The sequence below is a fragment of the Heteronotia binoei genome, chromosome 1, assembly GCF_032191835.1.
Source record: "Heteronotia binoei isolate CCM8104 ecotype False Entrance Well chromosome 1, APGP_CSIRO_Hbin_v1, whole genome shotgun sequence".
NCBI classification, from domain to species: Eukaryota; Metazoa; Chordata; class Lepidosauria; order Squamata; family Gekkonidae; genus Heteronotia; species Heteronotia binoei.
In genome coordinates this window covers 83,101,439-83,126,314 of record NC_083223.1, presented here as the reverse complement: position 1 = coordinate 83,126,314, position 24,876 = coordinate 83,101,439, and the positions used below count along the sequence as shown (strand labels likewise).

The following is a 24,876-nucleotide window of genomic DNA, read 5'->3' as shown; positions in this document are numbered from 1 at the left end:
GTGATTGATCTTTGCCTACAAGTTATTCCTTCCAGCCTCACACTAGGACATGTTTTTCATAGGTTTATTTTTCACTCTAGTGCCTTTGTGTTTGTAGAACACTGACATTATGTTACTGACCTTCTTGAGCCTGAGATGAGTGGTGTCTCCAGAACAGGCAGAAGAATGCCTCTTCCCTTCAAAATCCTTTGGCACACACAGAGGACTACATCAGCCTCTTTCTTCCCCCTAATTCGAAGGGTACACAAACCCTGGCATGTGTGCTGACAATGGTGTGCCAGAACATTTTGGGTGCCCCATGGCGCAGAGTGGTAAAGCTGCAGGTACTGCAGTTGGAGCCCTCTGCTCAAGACCTGAGTTTGATCCCAGCAAAAGCTAGTTCAGGTAGCCAGCTCCAGGTTGACTCAGCCTTCCATCCTTCTGAGGTTGGTAAAATGAGTACCCAGCTTGCTGAGGGTGGGGGAAGTGTAGATGACTGGGAAAGGCAATGGCAAACCACCCTGTAAAAAGTCTGCTGTAAAAACATTGTGAAAGCAACGTCACCCCAGAGTTAAAAACGACTGGTGCTTGCGCAGGGGACTACCTTTACCTTTAGAACATTTTGTTTGGCAGTCAGGATCAAGTCTCTGCCCAAGCAACTAAAGCACTGGCACTACAGCTGGGACTAGTGGTGTGGGAGAAAGCAACAGCCATGGTTCATACCTGTCACTACTTCCCAGACCTGCTCAGCTACCAGATGGTAAATCCCTAAGACACTTGGCTTATTCCAGGGTGTCTAGCCAAGCACAACCCCCTTTTCTTCACCCCACAGATTATTTTGTTTGCAGGCACACACAAACATCTTCACAGGTAGACTTGTTTTTTTTTCAGCACTTGGGCCAAGAAGACTGTTCCACCCTATGCAGAGGCTGGCATTTTGTTTCAGATTTTAGAAGTAACTGGTGTTCAGTTGTCTTCTAATAAAATCACAGAAACTGTATTAAATTTAAATATTTATTTAATTAAAAGGGATAAGGAGTTTCTCAGCACTTTAAATGCAAACCATGCCACTGAACTCATGGTAGATGTTTGCTTGCTTCCAGTTTGGGCTTTGAATATCACTTGTAGCAATCACTGGAATAAAGCACTGGAAAGCATGAAATCCACATACCATTTTACAGCCTATGAAATACAACTGTAACAGCACAGTGAGCATACTCAAGTCATTAAATATTGGAACAAGAACACTGTAACTGCTTCACTAAAGGCACGTGATAATGGAGATGGGGCTTATCACCCCAAGGCCCTGTTCACACAGCATGTTGAGTCTGTGTTAAACTGACCCGGTTCTGTTCCAAATATCTTTGTTCTGGATATTATCAATCAGACTGCCATACGAATCACTCCACGGTGAAACTGTCTTCTGCTGTCCAGATGATGGCACCATGTAGTTCTTTTCCCCCCTCCACTATTATGCGCATGCACACATTATGCACATATGCGCATAGGTCAAAACATTATGTGGTTATGCGCATATCGCTACCACGAGTTAATACCGGAAGGCAGATGTTGCTGTCTGATCAGCCACTTTAAATCGGGAAGGAAATAGCAGCAACATCTGATTATACTGTGCGTCTGAACAGGGCCCAAGAAGCTCATTCTGAAGAGAAAAGGTTACAACTGAAAAGAACCTGGAGGGCCAAATGCACCACTCTGTATGACAAGCACAAGTGTGGCATGGACTCCTAAGAGGAGAAAGGTGGATTAAAAAGCTGGTTTGAAACTGCTGTAACCAGCCTGCAATTTTACAGAATGCAGAAAAGGGCTGGATATGGTATACAGTGACAGATTCAGTTTCTTGAGGGCACAGCATTTGGAATAGCATGTTCATGGCCCTTTTACAGCTGCCAAGATATGCTTGGAAAATCTGTGATTTAGGCCTGTTGAAATCATAAAGATCTGGAATAAGGTTTCCAATAGTAAAACGGGAGGGTGGCTTAGTTGTCAAACAAACACACTGCACCTGCCCACCCCTGAATTATGCAAAAAGAAGAGTACAGAATTATGTTGATAAATTATTTCAATGTATCTATTCCATAATTTAAACAACTTTTCAGGATTCATTATTTCAGCATGAACCTGACAGTCCAATAACCAGAGGAGAAGAGTTTTGGCTTTATAGCAAGTCTTCTTTCTATCCTGAGGGCACATTTTCCTCTTTTACACTATAGTGCTCCTTACTCTTCTTGCTTTCCTTGTCTGAAGTCTTCTCTCACTTGTTCCAGCAAGCCTGGTTTGAAGATAACATCTATTGCAGTCATTGCCAAAACTTTAGCTGTACGCAAGGTGTATTGTTGTGCGACTTTGGACCCTGAAGGAACACCAGTGTTCAGATTAATAAAACTACAAAAATCTATGCAGAAGAAAAACACAGTTTTTTTGCAACTTAACAGCTTGCATGCCATTAGTTTTTTAGAATTGCAGAAACAAGCAAAAACAGAAGTATCTACTGACCAGCAGCCTCTGTAAATTGCTCAGTATGATTTAGAGCATTCGAGCCAATATAAAAATAAGCATGAATTCCAGGAACCACATGAGAAACATTTCCAAAGTCTGTAGAACCTGGACAGTTTAAAGAAGAAAAAAGGACCATTCATCTTAAGTTACAGTTTGCAATTTTCAATTAATGTAGAATGCATAAGCTAAAAGCGTAAGAAAAAATCCATTTAATTTTATTTTGGTTTTGACTTGTGGCATAGCTATGACTCCTGGACCTGAACAGAATTCACCACATAGTACCAGCTTCACTCATGGACATTGTAGTACAAGTAAAGTACTGTCTGGTAATTTCAAGAATTTTCAATAAACCTATTAAAATCATAGAATCACAGAGTTGGAAGGGACCATACAAGCCATCAAGTCCAACTCCCTGCTCAATGCAGGATCAGCCTACAGCATCCCTGACAAGTGTGTGTTCAGCTGCTGTTTAAAGATTGCCAGTGAAGGGAAGCTTACCACCTCCTCCCTCAGTAGCTGATTCACTGTCGAACAACTCTTACTGTAAAAATGTTTTTCCTAATATCCAGTCGATACCTTCCCATCCTTAATTTAAACCCATTATTACAAGTCCTCTCCTCTGCTGCCAACAGGAACAGCTCCTTAAATGTTAACTTGTTTTCAGGCAGTAAGTAACTTCACTTCTATGTACACACCACAACCATCTTTAAAATCAGGAAAAAATAACAAATGCTTGTATACACAAACTTTACATGGCATAGCTGAAGCATAATGTAGAACAAACTTGCTTGCCACTTTTCAGACTATGAAAATAGCTTCTACAAGAAATTAAATCAGGTGGAAATGCCACATTACCTGAAAGATTAGACAAAGTAGTTTTTTCCGAAAATTCCATTCCAAGGCTCTTTCCATTTTCCATGTAAGTTTGCTGCAGACTTTTATTTGGAAGTACACTGTAATAATCTGGACACTTACTTTCAAATTCTATCTAGAACATTAGAACACACATATTAGACCAGGGTCCCCAGCCTTTTTGAGCCTATGGTCATCTTTGGAATTTTGACACAGAGTGGTGGGTGTGACCACAAATCACTGCCATCAGAAGCAGGCCACAAAATGGCCACCGTGGGAGGCAGAACTATTAATACACAAAGGAAGCCTAAGTGCAGGAGACCAGAGGCGTACTTTTAAAAAATACACTGGGGAAAAAGGAGTGAGAAAAAGAGAGAAAATAAAACCAACACTACAGTGGCAGCTGCTACCAAAACAACATTATTTTAACCTGCACAGCAAGTCAGAAGCCCTGCCTCACTCACCTCCTGGCCTCACTCATTTCTAGAAACACTTGGCAGGTACCAGGAAAGTTTTTGGGGGGTGTCATTGCATCCATGAGCAACACACTAGGGATTCCTGAAATTAGACTTTTAAGAACATCCAGAACTACTTTGCTACCTTAGCATGATTTTAAGACCAAAAAGAGCAAATAATCAACACACCACCTGTCAAGAAACTTTCAATACATTATATAATGAAAAAGGACAAAAGGACACTATATTTGTTCTATTATATGACAAGTGACTGACTGATAAGGAACTACTCAGGAAATAGCAACTGATTAACAGATGAGCACTCTTGTTAAAACAGAGAACAAATGGAACAAATTAAAAACATCTGCAGTCTTTACAGCTGCTGCTTCAGTTATTTATATTTGACTTTTCCACTAATGGGTCTCAGGAAAAAATCTTATGCCTGCAACATTTGTAATTTGAGTTGTGCAATTATTTTGGCTGTAATACTGATGACTATAAAAGCTGACATTTAGCCTTTATGACAAGCCATCTATATTTGCTGATCTTTTCTTCTTCATGAGCTAAATGGAAGGCTTTAGGCAAGTACCTCTTCATTTCAGTTTTCATCTGGAAAATGGGACTAAATTGTCAACAACTGTTTGCACACTACTGTGGCTTGTAAAGAGTAGTTAACAGGAGTAGTTAAGCAGGCTTAGGAACTACTTGTATACAGTCTAACAAATAATTTATTGGACAAAGCCTCTTACTTTGCAATCTGTGGCAAGAGCTGCAGCTCTGAAGCAGCTTTCAGCTTTATCTACCAGAACAGGTAAGTCCTTCAGCAGAGGGGTGCGCACAAAAAAAGCTAGCTCTGTATACGAGGGTATAATATTTGCTCTCTCACCACCTTGTTTTATAACACCTGCAAAATAAGAGCATTTTTTTACAATGAAGAAATAGACAATACAAAAAAAATTATTTTGCTTCTTTATAAGCATTGCTTCTTTACACATTAGTTTTGTCAAGACATTAACATTTGTCAAGTTTTTTATTTCCCTGTTTACAAGATTAAAATAAAATTTCACGTGTTACTTGAATTTAAGAACGTTCAATTTCCAAGCCTGTGAACAAACTCTGAGATTGTGCTTTATGAATTTGGGACCGTGCCTTGTGAATTTACTAGATAATTGATTTGTCAGTGTAACCCCTAAAACCCAACTAATTTGATTAGGGGTGCAGTTCTATAGCACTTTGATCTGCCTGCATGTCTCACTGCACTTAAGGAGGTTGTATGGTTCTGATAAACTAAGGACAGTCTATATAGCTCACCGTGGACTCTCCAAGCTGGCTTCATCTGTTGTCTTAATACTGACACATTGTTATATGCAAGAACTGCAGCATCTAAAGCATTTACTCCTTCCCAAGGATATGCAGCAGCATGAGAAGTTTTTCCGTAGTATTTCACAGTTATACTAGGAAATAAAAAAAATCTCTATACATCCTAGATGTCAGAAAATAATACAAGCTATGAAAAGCACAAATTTAAATCACTTGATATACATTCCAAGTATAAGAATATGAAAACCATTAAATTGAAGAGATCCAACTATTAACAGATTGATGACTACCCCATGGTGCAGAGTGGTAAAGCGGCAGTACTGCAGTCTGAACGCTCTGCTCACAACCTGAGTTCGATCCCAGTGGAAGCTGGTTTCAGGTAGCCGGCTCAGGTTGACTCAGCCTTCCATTCTTCTGAGGTCGGTAAAATGAGTACCCGGCTTGCTGGGGGGAAAGTGTAGATGACTGGGAAAGGCAATGGCAAACCACCCTGTAAAAAAGTCTGCCGTGAAAATGTTGTAAAAGCAACGTCATCCCAGAGTCGGAAACGACTGGTGCTTGCACAGGGGACTATCTTTACCTTAACTCAGTGTTTCCCATTTGCAGGGTTGTGACCCGGTACTGGGCCACAGAAGCCTCACTACCGGGTCACAAGAAAAGCCAAAGCCAGCCTTGCCCCCAGCAAAGCTAGCCCCGCCCTGTCTCTGTGTTGTGCAGAGAGGAGCTGGGCTGCCTCTCCTTCCATCTCCCCCTCTCCCAGTGTTTGAGAGAAAAGTGTTCTTCAGGGTATGAGCTTTCATGTGTCTTGCAATATGTTCTTTTTGGGAGATATCCCTGGGAGGCCTGGGCAGCAAAGAAGGGTGTGCGTGTTTTTTTCAGCCGGGAGGGGCGGGGAGTGGATATTCCAGTAGCTATTTTTTTTTTAACAAAATGACCCCTAGGCAGAATTGTTGCTGGCTGGGGTAATCTGTTGGTGAGGAAGACTTTTTTTCCCTTCGCGCCCCCCCCCCTCTTTCTTTCTCTCCCTGCAAGTGATGCTCTGTCTGTATTCTTGGTGCTGGGAGGGGGAAAGCAACAGTGTGGGGGCTTCTAGTGCCCTGGCCCCATTGGTGGACATCTAGTGCTGTTTGGGAATTGTATGAGGGAATTTTGGACTGGATTGTCCAATGGCCTGATCCAACATGGCTCTTCTTATGTTTATGTTCTTTCTTTCACTTTCCTTCCATTTAATTCTTTCCCTTTCTTTCTTTCCTTCCATTTTTACTGGATGAAACTTTTCTGTTCATCATACTGTTGTTGGAGACACAGGAGCTCTGCAAATGAAAAGTTGGCACCCCCAGTTGCAGCCAGCTGGCCGCCTATGAAATTTCTGTGTGAGTGAGTGAGAGGTGTGGAGCAGAAAGAGATTATTGGAGATTACTGCGGTATATATCAACAGCACTGAAAGTGATGGTACTATGAACTTGGCATTATTTTACTAGTCCTGCGTTTAACAGCTGACACCAAAATTAAACTCCTCCTGTAGGCTGGGCTCCTATGCCCCTCTGGCACGTTCACAATCTGCGCTGGGGCAGCAGTGGTGAGCAACCCACTGAAAAAGCAGTGCCGCTGTTGCCTCCTTCCCTGTTCTTCACAATTCTAAGGCCCAGGAAGGGGCAGTGAAGCACTGCGCTCCCGGCCTCTTTAAAGGCCAACCCCCTGGGCTCCTATGCCCCTCTGGCATGCTCATGATCAGTGCTGGGGAGGAGGCAACGGCAGTGCCGCTTTTTCAGCAGGTCACTTCACCGCCCCTTCCCAGGTCTTAAAATTGTGATGAACAGAGGGGTGAGAAGGCACTGCAGGGGAGAGGGGCGGTGAGGCTGCCCTAGGGCAAGTCTTGATAACAAAACAGTTTAATTTACCATTGTAGCCATACATTGGCTACCAAGAATGTAATACTATGCATTATATTTTAGACCCATACATTGCTCCTCTTTCAAGGAACTCTTAGAATTGTGTGCATAGGTGCATTCTTCCAACTATCTTTAGAGCTAGGTTAGACTGACCAACGAGGTCTTTGCCAACATAAGGAAGCAACAAAACAGCAAACTTACTGATGATTTGCTAAAGCAGGTTTATAGGGTGCATCTTCCTGAAAAGGATGAGCCATGAACACAACATCCAGGTTTTCAAAAGCACCAGCTTCAATCAGCTTCACTTTGCCTCCTCCCCCTTCTTCTGCTGGAGTACCTAGAACTGTTACCTAGGAAGAAGATTTCAGCTTTTAAAGGGTGCAGCTCTAGGACAATGTGAACTCCCTAAATCAAATATTAGGAAGAACTCAACATTAGGAAGAACTTCCTGACAGTTAGAGCGGTTCCTCAGTGGAACAGGCTTCCTCGGGAGGTGGTGGGCTCTCCTTCCTTGGAGGTTTTTAAACAGAGGCTAGATGGCCATCTGACAGCAATGAAGATCCTGTGAATTTAGGGGGAGGTATTTGTGAGTTTCCTGCATTGTGCCAAGGGTTGGACTAGATGACTCTGGAAGTCCCTTCCAACTCTGTGATTCTATGAAATACCTCATATTTTATGTATTTGTAGGGGGCCAGACTGCAAAACACAGTGGCAGACCCATGTTATTAGACATCATTTTGCCCCAATCACATACAAAGTATGAGGCTGCTGAACTGCTTTTCTCACACTTGCTTTTCTCTTACCATGCTGCTTTCAATACCCACAGCCTGGCTAGGTGAATGTGAACTAGGAGACATGACTTTATGGATCAGTGTTCAGATCCCCAAAAGTGTGATTTAGATGCCAATTTCAGGGAGGACAAAACCTTAATGTTATGCCAGGTTTAAGTATGTGAGAGTGGTATTTATTTACTTAAAATTAGTCATTACAAATCCTTATTGTGCTCAAGGCAGCTTATGATATAAATAAAACACAGAAAATATTTTCTGTATTTTATTTATATCATAAATAAAATATTTATTTTATTTTATTTATGATATAAATATTTATTTATTTATTTATTTATTTAGGGGGGGACATAAAACCAAAATTTAAAATCACAATTTAGGGCTGCTTTAACCAAATGCAGTGGGGGAGGGACGGTGGCTCAGTGGTAGAGCATCTGCTTGGGAAGCAGAAGGTCCCAGGTTCAATCCCTGGCATCTCCAAAAAAGGGTCCAGGCAAATAGGTGTGAAAAACCTCAGCTTGAGACCCTGGAGAGCCGCTGCCAGTCTGAGAAGACAATACTGACTTGGATGGACCAAAGGTCTGATTCAGTATAAGGCAGCTTCATATGTTCAGTCCTAAATAAAACTGTCAACTGTTTCCTAAAGACAGAAAGTGAGGGGGCAAGGCATACCTTCCTGGGGATACCATTTAAAAAGGTCCTCTTTTGTGTACCTGCCAAACCAGCATTTTTGATTGATGGAACAATCTGGAGGGCCTCTCTCTACAATCTTAATTTCCAGTCAGGAAAGGGGCACAACACTGGCAATGGTAGGCATTAGCTTTCTTTGCTCCCCACAAAGTTTCCAACTGGAAATACTCTTTGAGGCCACTTTAACCCCATAAACCCTGGTCTGGCCCTGCCACTAGGCAAACTAGATGACTGCCTAGTGCACATGCCTTCTAGGGGAGCCCCCATGTGTTTCAGTGATGCTATCAGTTGGGGGGGGGGTGCCAGAAGTTACCCTTGCCTAGGGTGCCAGATAGTCTACCGCCATCCCCGCATAAACCCCTTTCTTGCTGGGCCTCAAGGTGGATTACACAATTTAAAAAGGGGTGAGGGACAGCAGCTTCCTTTGAAGAAGCATGAGGAGGGAAGGAGAAGGCGAAAGTCAATCACCTCTTCTGGGTCGATCCTCCCCACAACTCCACGGCATACCCCTGAGCAGGACGTGGAATACCAACGCCGAGAGGACAACACTTCACATATTATTGGAGCAAAACCATTCAGTCCTTACGATGTTGGCGTGCAGCCTCATTTAAGGGGAGGGCTCGCTCAGTACCCTGAATCCTTCCGATAGGTGAATACAGGGAGGGCTAAACGGGGCTCGTGTTTAGAGTCAGCGGCTCGCCACTCGCAGGCGTAGCTGAGTGGCTCATGATACGCCGTTCAGTCATTACCACTGTGGTAATTCAAACCGGCCTCGCTACAACGTGAGGGCAATGGAGCCGGTCTACTCGACCGCTGGGTTGGGGCTCGCAGGATCTGTTCTTCACCTGGACGGCGGGAGCGCGGAGGGTGCCGTCCGGGCGTCGAGCGGCGAGGCTCTCGAGGGCGCCCTTGAGGCCCAGCGCGGCGGCGGCGCCCACTTCGGCGATGAGGTTGTGGCCGCAGGCGTGGCCGATGCCGGGCAGGGCGTCGTACTCGCACAGGAAGCCCAGGCGGAGGAGGGCGGCAGGGGGCTCAGCGGCCCGCCCGGGCCCTTCGTCCTCCTCCTCGCCGTGGGGCGCCCAGGCCCAGTCCGCCCGGAAGGCCGTCTCCAGCTTGTAGCGCGGCTGCACCGACCAAGCCGGCCGGCCGGCGAAGAAGCGCGTCAGGGCGCCGTGAGCCTGGTGCTCCTCGTAGGCCAGCTCCGGACGGCTCCAGATCGCCCGGCTCAGCTCGCCCAGTGGCTCCGACGCCGCCTCGATGCACTCGCCCGCCCGGCGCTTCAGCTCTTCCAGGCGCAGCGCCATCCCTCTCGCCTCGGTTGGCTTCGCGGAGAACTTCCCGCCTGCTCGCGTAGTACGTTAGACAGCCGCGCTTGCCTGAGCAGAGTTTAAATACCCGCCTCATGAATTCAGATAGGCGTCTCATCACCAGCATTTTCTACTCCCTCCCCGGAGGAATCTTGGGAAACGTAGTTCTCTAGCCAGTCCCGTTCATTTCCAGGCTATCTTTTTTACCCAGTCATAGGACAACTCAACCCATAAAGCATTGCGCTAAACATTCATCCGCGGTTCAAGTTACTGCTCTTGAAGGCTCTGCAAAGTGTTAAGGCTGCCGCAATGTATACCGTAAGTCCGATAATATACCTCTTTCTTCAGAGTAAACACGCTTAAAACCGCGCTGCTTGATCATGTCTAGTCGTGCTAGTCAGTTGCAGCAAAACTTAATGTTTCTTTGGGTGCGTTCATGCTACACTAAATAATGTGTTTTACTGCTGTTCTTACACAGTAAAAACCCAGTTGCAAAACACATTTTTTAGTGTAGTGTGAATGCACCCTTTGTGTATCTTTAATTCTAGAAGATACGTTCCAGAACTAGAGCGCACTTTTTCAGACTTTATGGTGGGGGATGTTCGTTTCTGTTGTGCCACAAGGCTTCTGTTTATTTTTTATATTCTCCGAGACAAGGAGAGCTAATCCAACACCCATACATTATATGCTACAACAAAAGGGAAAGGCAAAGTCTGGTGTGTATTCCTGTGTTACTGTGTAAAAGATACAGCCAGGTTGAGACCCAGGCAACAAGCCTGATCTCGTCAGATCTGGGAAGCTAAGCAGGGTCGACTCTGGCAAGTAGGTGGATGGGAGATCTCCTTAGAATACCAAAGCGGGGAGGCAGAAGCAAGTTTTATTCAGCCACCTGTCTGAATATTCTCCATAGCCCCAGTGGGGATCAGTCACTCACTAGAGGTCACCATGATTTACAGGTTCACACACATGTGCACAGCAGTATTCCCTCTAAGCTGCAGTTTTGTGAGCAAAAATTCTACTTTGTGAGCTACTGCATAAATTATTGTGCTCTGGGGTCATCCTTCCTGAGCTAAGACAAAAATGTGTGAGCTGGAGGCTAAAAATCTATGAGCTAGCTCATGCTAACTCAGCTTAGAGGTAACACTGGTGCACACATATTAAAAAAAAACCCAATGCAATAATTCAGTTGGGTTAGAAGGGTGTAACTCTGTTTTGGATTGCACTGCAAATCTTGTTAGGATTAAAGTTTATCAACAACAACAAAACTTCTTATGCCCTTAAACTTTAGTTGGATTTTCAAATATTGTTCATTCAAAAATTTAAGCTCAAACATGAAAACAGAACTCTGTCTCTCACTCCACTGTAGAGTTCTATAGTCTGGCTGGTTTTTGTTTTTTTTAACTTTTGAAAACTTTTACTGAGGTCTGGCTGTTTAAAGGGTAAATTCACACTTAAACTTGTTACTTAGGAAAGAAACGAATTCTTCATTGTAAGAGGACTACACATGAAGCTGTCTTATATATTATATTAAATTGGTCCATCAAGTTCTGTATTGTCTATTCAGAATGGAAGCAGTTCTCCAGAGTCTCAGACAGAGAGGTTTTTCACACCACTGCAACCTGATGCTCTTTTTTTTAAAAAAAACCTGGAGATGTCATGGATTGAATCTGATACTTTCTGCATGCCAAACTGATGTAGAAGGGTACTGGTTCTGGTGGTCCAGATCCTTCTTTAGTAAGCAGAGTGCACAAGGCTTTAAGGCAGCAGTGCTGCTATCAGACCTAAACATGTGCTTGCAAGGTTACAAAATTACTCAGAGCCACATTTCAAGTAGAAAGAAAATATCTACTTTATTCTAGAAATACATGTTTGATAGTGCAAGTAGATAGACAGAGACAGTTCCTATTCTATCTAGCTAACAAATGGGAATGGATGCTGAGAGAAGCACCCTGGACCCCCATTTTGTGTGCATGAAAGCGAGGAGAGAGAATGGAATGAAGTTGCCTTTCTCTAAAGAGTATTGATCCACACTCAAAGGGAGTCAGTGACAGTAGAGAGAAAACAGGAAGATGCTTATGGTGCATTCATACTACACTAAATAATACATTTTACATCTGGATTTTTACTGTGTAAGAATAGCAAAAATCCAGATGTAAAACACATTATCTAGTGTAGTGTGAATACACCATTAGTGTCTGCCTATCTACCTGCAGTCTCTGTGGTCACTTGCCAGTTTGCACAATAAAATCCAGATGGAAAGTGGATTGAAAGTGCATTATTTAAGTGTGTGTGATCACAGCAGAGGTCTGAGACACAGGGACAGCATATCTGGTATTTCCAACAGGAGATAGGGTTGCAAGCCTCCAGGCTGTAGCTTGACATCTCCCACTATTTCAACTGATTTCCAGGCAACAGGTATCAGTTCACCTCAAGAAAATGGCCACTTTGAAAGTTGGACTCTATGGCATTATGCCCCAAACTCTGCCCTCCTCAAGCTCTACCCCCAAAATCTCCAAGTACTTCCCAACTCAGAGCTGGCAACCCTACAAGTACAAGCAGATGCTCTACCCCTGAGCCACAGCCCTTGCCCTAAATACTAAATAGAAAAGGCAGAGTAAAGGCTTCTAACTATTTATATAAGCCAGGATGGGAAAAGACTGTACAAAGCACATTGAGCCCTCATGGTGGACAGAGGAAGAGAGAGAAGGGAAGTGACCAGAAGGAACTCCTGAGAATAGCATTCTGGGTAACAAAGGAACAGCAGCAAGAATGGACAAAGGAAAAGGTCAGAGAGCATCCTATCTACCTGTGTGTGCACTAACTATTGCTTTCCCCTAAGACTCCAAAGTCTGTGCTAGCATTCACAGGCTGTTCAATCCAGTAAAGCAAGGGACATATATTCTGTGATATAGATAGATATAAATTATGATTTAAGACATAAGAACATAAGAAAAGACTACTGGGTCAGATGAGTGGCTCATTTAGTCCAGCATACTTTTTTTACACATCAGCCATACCAGTTGCCTTGGAGGACCAAACAAGCAGGTCATAGAGGCTGAGGCCCTCCCCTGCTGCTGCCTCCCAGAACCAGCACTCAGAGGTTTGCTGCCTTTGGATGTGGAGGCTCTCTTCAACATAAGGTTGCCAAGTCTGACTCAAGAAATATCTGGGGACTTTGGGAGTGGAGCAGGAGAAAGGTTGTGGCATATATGACGGAACTCTGAAGGGAGTTCTGGCCATTATATTGAAAGACACTACTCACCTTTTAAATGCCTTCCCTCTGTTGGAAATAATGGAGGATGAGGGCACCTTCTGTTGGGGCTTATAGAATTGTACCCTTTTTGAAACTTGGGGGGGGGGGGGCGGGGTTGGCAAGAGGCACCAGATGCTATTTGGTGCCTCTACCTCAAAAAATCAGCCCCCCTCAGGTATCCGTGGATCAATTCTTCATTATACTCTATTGGGATGAATCTCCATAGGGTATAATGGAATGCTCAGTGGACATCCTCCCCCCACTTTGATAACCCCGATGCAGGAGGAGGGTCACCAAACCAGGGGATTCCCTGCCCCCAACTGGCGATTGGCAACCCTTCTTCATCAAACACCCATTCCTTTGAGAAAAAATTATTTTATTTACTTCATTTATATCCCGCTTTCCCTTGCAATGGAAACCCAAGGGCCAAGGTAGTTTACATCATTCTCCTCTCCTTTGTTTTACCCTGTAAGGTAGGATAGGTTGAGGGTGTGTGACTGGCCTAAGGTCACCTTATGAGCTTCCATGGCAGAATGGGGATTTGAAGCTCGGTTTCCAAGATCCTAGTCTGGGAGTCTAATACTAAACTGACTATCAATTTATCAATTTCAGTGAGATCCAGATGAAAATGTGCATCTGTGAACAGGGTTCTCTTCACTGAACAAGACATTTAATTTATATTCTATTAAGTTTAATAGGACTAATTTCCAAATGAGATGCTTGAGAACGCACCAAGAAAAGTTGTTCCAATGATTATTTATTGCTTGCAGGGCTTGCAGTTCAGCCCAGCATGAACTCATTTACATATTAGGCCACACACACCCCGATGTCACCATTGTTTTGCACAGGGCTTTTTTGTAGAAAAAGCCCAGCAGGAACTCATTTGCATATTAGACCACATTGGCTGACACCATGCCAGCTGGAACTGCATTCCTGCTCAAAAAAAGCCCTGGCTGCTTGTATCAGGAATTTGCTACACATGATTATAGAATGCAGATATCTATACTTACCCGAAGAGCCCCGTGGCGCAGAGTGGTAAAGCTGCAGTACTGCAGTCGGAGCCCTCAGCTCACGACCTGAGTTCAATCCCAGCAGAAGCTGGTTCAGGTAGCCGGCTCCAGGTTGACTCAGCCTTCCATCCTTCCGAGGTCAGTAAAATGAGTACCCAGCTTGCTGGGAGGAAAGTGTAGATGACTGGGGAAGGCAATGGCAAACCACCCTGTAAAAAGTCTGCTGTGAAAACGTTGTAAAAGCAACATCACCCCAGAGTCGGAAACGACTGGTGCTTGCACTTTACTTTTGTATGCTTACCAGATGTAGGGCCCTAGAATCAATGGGAACTAGGTTGGGAGGAATTCTGGGATCCTGGGCAAAAGTAAAGGATGGGGCTCCAGAAGCATTGTCCCCTTGCCATTGGTCGCATTAGGGCCAAACAAAAAAGGGCATTTGTGCAAAGTCTGTTTACATTGGCAAGCTTTGGTCAATTCAGTCGGAAGCTTTAACAAACTGCTGTCTTTTGGCACTTTAATTTCTAGTCTACTGGAGTCCACTTTGTCAGATGATGCTTGAAGATCCTGCCATTTTTACTGTTAGCAGGACTACTAGCAACGAGGGGGAGTCAAGGACAATTTGGACATCCCCCTCAAATCTCCCTGTCTGTGTTTGTTTTCAGGAGCTGGAGGTGACTGATTTTTCCTTCCCCCTTTGCTGCTCTTACCATTCTGTTCCTTCTGTAACCCAAAATGGTCTAATTGATTGGGGAATTTAGCAGAACATGAGGGGGGTTACCCAGCATGTTGTCACCTTTGTGTGTGTGTGTGTGAATTAGCTTTATTAGAGACAGCCTTTTGTGTGTCTGTATTAGCTTTATTAGAGGGAGGGGTAACTAGTGATATCTCCTCTTATGAACACCAGGATTTTCCCCTTAGTGGACTCTTAAAAGAATCACGCTGATGTTCAATTAGTAGTATTTTTATTGGAAAATACTAAAAAGACAAATATATACTTCTAAAAGACACTGAAAAACATTCTTGCAAGGTTGGCCTAAGGAAAAAAATGGTGTGGAAAAGGGAGTGTAACAGATTAGGGAAGAGGCTACATTTACCTGTCTTTGAAGATTCAGATCTGTGAAGGAGTGAGAAGTGGCCTGTGCTTCAAGGAGCCTACATGTGAGTAGGAGTGTTCAGTATAGCAGAGAAGAGAAAGATAAAAGAGCATCCCAGCAAGCTGAAGAAGTGAGCAAGCAAACACCACTAAAGATTTAAACTTGCATTTATAGAAAAAATTAGAATTAATTTGTGTGTTCCCAGTAACTGTTACATACATTTCAAAGTGCTCCTGAGAACACATTGTTATTACTTTTTAGGTGGGGTAGACTTGTTTGTATGTCAGCCTTTTTCATTCACTTCCAAATATGTTTTCCAGGCTAGTTTCCTGGCAGGCAGTGTTGGGGTCACCTTTGGGACCAACATTGATTTTATGTGAATTGATATCTGGAGTGATATTAAAAAAGAAGGTATATGGTCTTTATCTCTCTGAGTGCCACCTTTCCTTTCTGCAAGACAGAACTGACTGGTAACACTTCTGGACGTTCTAAGGGTATTTTTGAGGTGTTCTCCTTGTTTACAAATTAGTATTTTTCTTTGTAACTAAGGGGTCTTGTGAGTAGGCAGAGACCTATAGTTTGCCTGGTCTTTGAATGGCCTAGTTTCATTGCTTTAATCACACCTTACCATTAAATATAATGAACAGTTTTTATTAATAGTTTGTGTTTTGATAGTTTTATTATAAGCAGCACCAAGAAGTATGGACAAAGTAGAAATATTCCAAATAAATGAGACTCTAAAGAGCTTCCAGTGTCTGATGACTTATTCAGCTGACAGCAGTTAACCTTTCACAATGTGGAATGCTGCTGAGTATTTAATAAATTACTGCAAATTCCTTTCTTTGGCAAGCATCCTTGTCTGATTAAATGTTGCCTTCAGAACAACATCACAAGTATAATCCCAAAAGAGCATTATTTTCTCTGCCAGTTTCCTTTCTGTCCCCTAATGTTTCAGCTGTCCACTTTTATGACACAAGCTGAAGTACTGAAATACTTGGGCTTCATCAAAACAAATTTGCAATTTAACCCTATGTATCCTTATTGGAAAGCAAGCCTCCTAAATTAATGCTTAGCACTGCAGTCTTAAAGATCTGCACCTCCAGTTTCTTTTACAATATCATTAAGTATTACTATTATTACATAGTTCTTCCTGCTTGATCATTATGATTCAAAAATAACTGAAATTGTAGCGGTTTCTTTATAGAGCTATGGTTACTCATCCTGATAAGTAGTACTATGTATCAGGTTTTACTATGTTGCAGCCTTGTTTATATCTTGTAATCTTAATTTTATTCTGTACTGCACTCTGTACTCTCCTAATCTATAATCTGCCTGACCCTCCACTTTATATTTTATATATGCCAATAAAGGCTTGTCTTGTTTTTATTTTTCTGCAGGATCTGCTTGAAGGGTTGGGGCATACACACTGAAGAGTGTTGCATGCTGCTTGTTTTGAAGTGGGAGGCGCATGGACATGATGCGATCTGAGTGACCTGTTGGCAGGTTTTTGAGTTTGGAGGCAATGGAGTTCCTGACCATGAAGCCAACGCCAGAAAGGCGGCTCTCAGCCTTTGACTTACCCGACCAGTAGAGGGTAAAGCCAGCACCATGTTCTTGAAGACTACCTTCCTCAGGGAAACGGACCTCACTGAGAGCTGCTATGTCAATATTCAACCTGAGAAGTTCGTGGGCAACTAGAGCAGAGCGTCGTTCAGGGCGACCACTGTCTACTGTGTCAAGCATGGTTCTAATGTTCCAACACGCAAGCTTAAGTCTTTGCACACTTTGTGAGGCAGGTGCATGCCTTTTCTTTGTTGTTATTTTTTGACCGCAAGTAAGGATGCCCATTGACCGCGGCTAGCCAACTGGGATGGGGGAGACGAGCTTTGTTTAGGCCACCTTTTCTAGGCCCCTCTCCGTGTGGAGCAAGCAGTGCTGTCCCTAGATAAGGCTGCTTGGTCATTCAGGGTGCTGCCGAAAGATGCTTTTGTCTCCGGGTCAGCATCAGGCGACCAATACCCTGAACCGCCTACATGCAGGATCGGGACTGCGGCTTCCAGTGGCATCTTCCACCTGCCGTTTCGCCCCTTGCCCATCACTGCAGGACGGTGTGTTGTGGGTTGTGGATGTGGATATGCCCTTCAGGCCTGCGCAGAGGAATTTTTAGGTGAAGCACAGTGTGCGCAGTACTGGCTCCACCCTTTCACCTTGAGGTCATCTGCCATGGCCCAGTAAGCCGGGACGCCGGCAGCGAGTCTTCCAGGTGGTAGGTGTTACATTAACGAGCTCTATCTGCCCGGGTTTGATGTTAGAGTTTTCCTTCTCTTGGCTGGCGAGGTTGATGAGCCCAGCCTGCCCATCCGGTTATACCGCCGGACATTTGGTCGCACCATGACATGGCAAACTCTGTGAGAAACGGGGGGGGACCAGCGGGAAGGTGTTGCCACGGATGCAGTAATGCAGGAGAGGCCATTGCAGTGACCATCTGCCAGGCATAGCCGGACAGTGACCACGTGGCGTTCACTACACTGGGAAGGAGAGGCTATGTATTGCGCATACACTTTCCCTGGGGGGGCAGGATACCCAAGAGGGAGCCCACCCCTCCCCCCCCGTTTTTATTATATAGTTCTAAAATCAGTAACATCATTTCCCATGTACAAGATTCAGAGTTAACACTTCAGTTGTCCTCTTCTGTATGTATTTTATTTTACTCATCTTTTCTTATCAGGCATTATTGAAATTTCCATTTTTTACATTTTTAGCCCACCTTTCTCTAAAACCAGACTCACTGACGATTACAGTGATAACAGCAATATAAAATTAAAATAGATTAAAATGAACAAATATCTAATTAAAAATTAGGTGACAGTGTCAAAAGCACTCTTGAATAATTTCACCTTTTACAACTTGCTGACTCCCCAAGTGAAAGTCTTCTTGCACAGATGACATGACAGTGAACAACCAGAACCTTGAGCTGAACTTGAAAACAAACCAGCAACTAGTGCAGAAATCACTAAATAGGAGTAATATGTGCTAGGAATCGGGCTGAAGCTAGTAAGCAGACTGCTGCACTTTGTACTAGTTGAAGTTTGCAAATTGCCTTGAAGGGCAGCCTTGTAGATCCTAGTCTAATCACTACATGATGCTAGAACAAAATAGGACTCAAGTTGCTCCTTTAAGACCAACTTAGAGCACATGGAAGCTTAAGTTCTGAATAAAACTAAATTGGTCTTAAAGGTGCAACTTGACTCCTATTTTGTTCTACTACTTCAGACCAACACAGCTGACTACTTGGATCTCACTACATGATGCTGTCTGTAGGTATGCTTCTTTCCTATTAGTTGCACAGCCTCTTGAAGTAATTTTGGGGATAAATTAAGTAAATAAATAACAATGTCATTACTAGGAATTACTTGTAGTGCCAATATCCGGGGGGTGGGGTGGGAAGCTAGGTGATGAAGGGCCTAAATGTGAGCCAGGAAGCTTTAGAGTCTCATCTTAACTAAACTGTTTAGCTCAGTTTGTATCCTCTTTTCAAAACTCACAAGAAGCTTCACAAACTGACCAGTACTGTGTAGATCAGACATCCAGGCAGTGCTCCTAGCTATCACAAGGGTTCAATAGACTCCAGTAGCTAAGAGGAATGGGCATCATTGTGCTCTTTCTCCTTCCTTCCCTAATAATTTTAATAACAATGAAGGAATATTGTGCAAGATTCAATAATTTTATTTTTATAATCCAACAAGTACATACATGCAGCATACCATTAAAGCTGAATGTACAAAATAACGATACATGAACAGTGGCACACTAAATACAATATGCTTACCAAAGTTACTTTACAGCAATACAGTGTATCATATCTCAAGTGTTTAAAATTGTTTAAAGATGGCACAACAGGCTGCTCTAGCCTCTGAGCATTATCTTTTCCACAAATATCCGAGCTAGAAATTATCACTTCAAAACAAACCTGCTGATATTTTCAAAATAAGAAGCCTTTAAATATATTTATACATGCTCAAGTAAATCAAATTACTCAGTAAATTTTAAATGATCTGTTATATTAATGTGGTTTTTACATTCTTAAAGACTTCAGACATAAAGAGCCAAGTGATATCTGGCGGCACTAAAAAGTAACTATCCCATTGCAATAGTTTCACAGCCTAACAATGAAATCATAAATAATTTACCTAGGATTAAAGAACACTATTAGGTATTTGTGTTCTGTTCAGTAAAGCATAAAAAACAACTTGGAGCTGTCAATTCAGGAGGTTAAAGTCACACTTTAAAATCCAAATGGACGACCCTAGAGGATACAGCATGAGTGCCACAAATGGCACAGGTAGCATAATCTGAAGCTAGCCTGGACAACCTACAGTATTTCTTTTTTGCCATCAAGTCCTATCTGACTTATGGCAACTCTATGGCGTTTTCAAGGCAAGAGACGTTCAGAGGTGGTTTGCCATTGCCTGCCTCGGTGTCACAACCATGGTATTTATTGGTGGTCTCCCATCCAAATACTGACCAGAGCCAACTCTGCTTAGATTCTGAGACTGGGCAAACCTATGCTATCCAACTCAGAGCTGTCTGCTAATAGTACAGTAAATTAGAGGCAAATCAACCCTCAAGTACAAAGGATGGGCAGGATGCATACATTCTACAGTGTGCAGACAAGTGACATTTTAATATACTTTGAGCTTGTGGCATATGTCAGGAAGTCTGTACATCACTGGTGCATAAACACTGGATGAAGAGGAGAGGTAGAACTCCTAGGAGAAAAACTCATTATTGAAAGAAATCAGCAATTGCACAATACCACAATCAGTGCAACAACATGGTATTTCAGGCAGCTATGGTGCCAAATCTCATTACCTAATAAAATGCACACACTACAGGAATAAGACATTAAGTCTTAACAAAGAAAGAGCATCTCCCAAGGTTCACCACTTCAGATATTGTTTCTGGCTCAGTTTAAGAACAGCACAGGAGCTCTGTTCAAAAGTTATAGTGAATGCATATACAATCCGTACAGTGTATGCTAGATTTTTCTGTTACATTCAATACATGTACAGCTTAACATGTGATTGAAACTGCACACTGGTTCCTGATTTGTAAAGTCATGCATGTTGGCTCTTTCTTACAAGCAAATGTATACATTTGTAACAGGCAAACAGGGCTAGTGGTATTACTTGAAAGAGGTACTTATCCATATAAGTACCTTATATAATTGCTGCCTTGTTTTAGAAAAAGGGTTTGCTGCATGTTCTCAGGCCATTCATGTGCTGTATTAGCATACCACTAGCTTGTCTTCCTAGGCAATAGATTTTAAGTGTGTTAATTAATATTGAAAACAAATGGTGCTGAACTCACAGCAAGTCTTGGAAATGAATTGACAGCTACAAGGGCTAATGCTTTTGATGCTGTATTAACATGTTTAAGTTGTACTTTAAGCTGCTGTAGAGACTCAAGTTTTAAAGCAACCTGCCTTCTCTTGTCAGCTAAGGTTAATGTAATCTTTGTGGCATACAATTTTATTGTGTCATATTGTACCAACAAGAAAATGCTATTGTAACAAGTAAAATTTAAAAAAAAATCAAAAGTACATAAAAAGCAAATGAAATCAGAAACGGTCAGGAAAGCTGTAAGAGTCCGTATTATTTTGCAGAAACTCACAGTAAGTCAGTCTTCTTTCTTTGTTGAGGAGAAAGTATTTCAGAGTAGGGGTGTTAGCATCCTACTGAGATGAACTACTACACAATAACATGTCTTTTCCCTCCTCTCAAAGTATGTCTGCTAAAAGTACTGATTTTAAATATCCCTGACACTGCCCAGCAGAAGTCATTGAGAGCTTTTCCTACATAAAACATTCACCATACAATTGAGTGTAACCTAGAAAGGGCTGTGACACCTCTTGATGCTGCTTTGTGAGCCATAAGTATGCAGCACCTAACACCTTGCAAGCTGGAACTGGAACCCTTGTCCATTCTCAACCGTGTAAATGAGACAGACATATAACATATGTTCTGTACACCATGTGGCAACCTATATGGCTAGATTGTTTTAGCAGAAAAACAGGAAGCACCTCAGCTCAATGAAATACGTTGTCCCCTTTGGTATTAATGTAGGACACATTCAGAAGTGCAACACACATAGAGGTAGGGGAGCCTTGACAAGAGCTACAGAACATCCTGATGCTGCTAGTCTGGGTAGTGATGGTGAGGGCTCCTGAACCACCCCACTGTCCCAGTATGAGCCTGCTCCACAGCCTCCTCTCCTTTCCTATGACAATGAACAATTATTACATGAACCATATTTGCCTAACTGGATGAAGACAGTTAAAGCAGATATAAAACACACCTGTAAAATATGTATTATTTAAAATGCAGTAATAGTAATTCTTCATAAGAGTTGATACTCTTTTTAAAAAGTTGCACTTTGAAACATGGTTCCAAATATTGGCCTGTAATTCACACAGGCATAATTAGGTCTGATTTTTGTCCCATGGAAATAAATATAATACAGTATTTAGAAAAACATTTGTAGTAAATTTAAAAGATTGCTTCTCGCCCTCTAGCATGGTGGAAATAATAAAAAATTAATACTGAGGTAAACTTTTTAAAATGTCCTAATATTAATTTCCAGAACATTCAATGTGCAAACATGAGGCTCAGAAATCTGTGGCTCAGAACAGCAGCTGCAAGTAGTTTATAATGTTGCTCTCTCATAGATCTGTATCAATCCAAAATTTAAGCACAGTTATGACTTGCTAAAATGCTTTCTTGAGTTGTCTTATAGTTGACTAAAAAGTCAGCAGAGATTTATCATCAACTTCAGTGGAATGTGGACCTGAATATTTTATTTGACCAACAGATGATAATGCAATTTTTGACATTTAGGCAAGCAAATGTGCACAGTGAAGAAGCGCATATTACCTAGAAAACAATACCCTTACCAGCACATACACAAAGGAAAGGAAAGTGATAAGCATATGTAGCACAAGCAGCAGCGTAATAGATCATTATTTTTAATTTAGTAACATAGACTTACATAAAATACAAAGATTAACTTAGTTAAACAATTAACGGTATGAATGCAAAGAATACTTCAAAACATGTTGATGGTCAGTGTTTGTAAATTGATATTTGAAATTTATAAGAAAAATATTACAGAAACCTTTTAAAATAAGGATATCTCACAGTGGAGATTAGAAACTTCTCATCCCACAGTGAAACCAGCATTCAATAGGTCCTTTGATTTTAATTTATGTCATAGACACATGCATATAAACACAGCTACATGTGTATTATGGATTCTTCAGCTTTCAATGCAATGCAAATTCACCTTTGCTAGGGCAGTACGAAAAAAGCTTTTCAGTAAATGCTTGTAAGCAGAAGCTCAAAGTGAATAGAGGCCAGTATAACGAAGACTTCTGAAAAACATTTTATTTTCCTGAAGCATTCGTCTCTGACATTTTCTATTACTAGTTTTGTGTGAGAAAATACACACTATTCATTGACCCTGCAGGAAGTAAAAATTTTATTTGAACTTTCCTAACATTCATATAAGTTACTACTAGGCGTTTTTCTCCTTCTACTTCTGCCCACCTGTGTGTATGCTAGTTATGTGTAACCTCAAAGAACCCAGCTTAGGTGAAGATTTATAATAAGCAGCCAGGAGAGCAGTTATTTATAAGTTTGCCTTACTTCACAAAAGGGGGGGGGGACCATACCAGACACACAGAAAGAACACTGGTTTTAATTAAGGCATTTAATTAATCCAAGAGAATAAACTTGTTCATTCTGGGCTGAAAAGGGTGTCAATACTTCCACCACAACATAAAAATTTCATGTAGTGGTAAGTATACAACGTTAGGCTATTGGATGTTCCTCCAGCCTATAAGAAATCTTCCTCCAGCGAATGAGCCATTTAAATGTCCCACTGTCCAGTCAGGTTGGCAGGAATATTTAACTTCCTGTCTCTTGCCCTTGGGGTCCACCCTCTTCGGTTCTCTTAGGATCTGCATCATTGAAGCATATGAAGTTTAAATTAGACATATGAATCAAAATCACCACATACTCAGATGAGTGCATCCAACACAGCCATTATCTAATACCCCACAGCTGAAGAATCCTGTTAGGCGACTATATGGTCAACAACATCCACCTCTAAGATGTCTTAAGATGAACATCTATTACTCAGCTGATACTGTGTTTGGGACAAATAAATCACAACATATTCTAGATCCAGAAGACAATGACCTACCCATTAAATGAGGACACTGCTTTGGGAGGTCGTATCAAAATATCCTCCACCTCAGAGGGAGAACGACCACTGGATACTTACCATGAAGGGTCATTCTCTTCTGAGAAAAGAAGACTGCAGATTTATACCCTGCCCTTCTCTCTGAATCAGAGACTCAGAGCGGCTTACAATCTCCTATATCTTCTCCCCCTACAACAGACACTCTGTGAGGTGGGTGGGGCTGAGAGGGCTCTCACAGCAGCTCCCTTTCAAGGACAACTCCTATGATAGCTATGGTTAACCCAAGGCCATTCCAGCAGCTGCAAGTGGAGTGGGGAATCAAAACTGGTTCTCCCAGATAAGAGTCCGCACACTTAACCACTACACCAAACTGTCTCTCTTGCCTCTCCTGAAGCCATGATTAGTCTAGTTATTCAGCAGATATACTTCTTATCTCAACTGTACGAAGTGCCTGTTTTCTTATCCAGGTTGTTCAGCTCTTTTCTGTTTTTCTTTCCTAGAACTGACATTCAGTCTTACTGTTTTTGGAATTACCAGAACTGAAGAGGGTGGCTCCCACAGCAAAGTTTTTAAAAAGTTCCTGCTTCCTGATGGGACAGTGGGAAAAATACAAGCTATTAAGGATTGAAGCTGTTTTCAAAAAGTGCTCAGAGGAACAGCAGTTTTATAAAGAGAAATAATTAGAACTCAGGAAGGTAACAGCTAATCGGGTCCCAGTCAGAAAGTTAATTCCATTTAGGGGGACTGTTTATACGCAGTGTTCTGAAGAAACGAGAAACATTTCCCTGCCCATTTACTGAGTATGCAGCAATGGTGGAACTAATAATCTGAGAAACAGATTAGTTACAAAATTTGAAATGTAAGATATTATGTTTATTTTTTTTGCCTGATGTTTTATTTTTTAGCCTGACTTTTTGGTGCAATGTTTTACATACAGAGCCCCATGGCACAGAGTGTTAAAGCTGCAGTACTGCAGTCCTAAGCTCTGCTCATGACCTGAGTTCAATCCCTGGTGGAAGCTGGGTTTTCAGGTAGCTGGCTCGAGGTTGACTCAGCCTTCCATCCTTCCGAGGTTGGCAAAATGAGTACCCAGATTGCTGGGGGGAAAGTGTAGATGAGTGTGTATACCACTCTGGGAAAAGAAAAAGGAAAGGTCCCCTGTGCAAGAACCAGTCATTTCCGACTGGGGTGACGTTGCTTTCACGACGTTTTCACGGCAGACTTTTTTATGGGGTGGTTTGCCATTGCCTTCCCCAGTCCTTTACACTTTCCCCCCAGCAAGCTGGGTACTCATTTTACTGACCTCGGAAGGATGGAATCTAACTCAGGTCATGAGCAGAGAGTTCAGACCACAGTACTGCAGTACTGCTGCTTTACCACTCTGCACCACAGGGCCACTCTATACCACTCTGACCCCAGTCCTATTGGGAAGGGTGGTTAATAAATTTAATAAATAA

At 42.4% G+C, this 24,876-nt stretch overlaps 1 protein-coding gene across 1 annotated transcript; it reads right to left on the bottom strand.

The window, feature by feature from the left end:
* Positions 1 to 979: 979 nt before the first annotated feature.
* On the bottom strand, positions 980 to 9,857 carry LOC132570442 (xaa-Arg dipeptidase-like). The gene is made up of 7 exons (XM_060237045.1): positions 9,339 to 9,857; positions 7,217 to 7,365; positions 5,115 to 5,257; positions 4,553 to 4,707; positions 3,352 to 3,484; positions 2,494 to 2,601; positions 980 to 2,350 (listed from the first exon to the last, which is right to left on the bottom strand). The coding sequence occupies exons 1-7, from the start codon at positions 9,795 to 9,797 to the stop codon at positions 2,217 to 2,219; spliced, it is 1,281 nt and encodes a 426-aa protein (XP_060093028.1). The 5' UTR covers positions 9,798 to 9,857; the 3' UTR covers positions 980 to 2,216.
* Positions 9,858 to 24,876: the final 15,019 nt, after the last annotated feature.

What these genes read in the sequence shown, in the direction of transcription:
- LOC132570442 (XM_060237045.1), bottom strand. Translation starts at nt 9,797, where the DNA reads ATGGCGCTGCGCCTGGAAGAGCTGAAGCGCCGGGCGGGCGAGTGCATC. An exon ending in TACTTTGTCTAATCTTTCAG is followed by an intron (nt 2,602 to 3,351) that starts GTAATGTGGCAT and finishes TAAACTGTCCAG; the next exon opens with GTTCTACAGACTTTGGAAAT. An exon ending in GCAATTTACAGAGGCTGCTG is followed by an intron (nt 2,351 to 2,493) that starts GTCAGTAGATAC and finishes GTGTTCCTTCAG; the next exon opens with GGTCCAAAGTCGCACAACAA.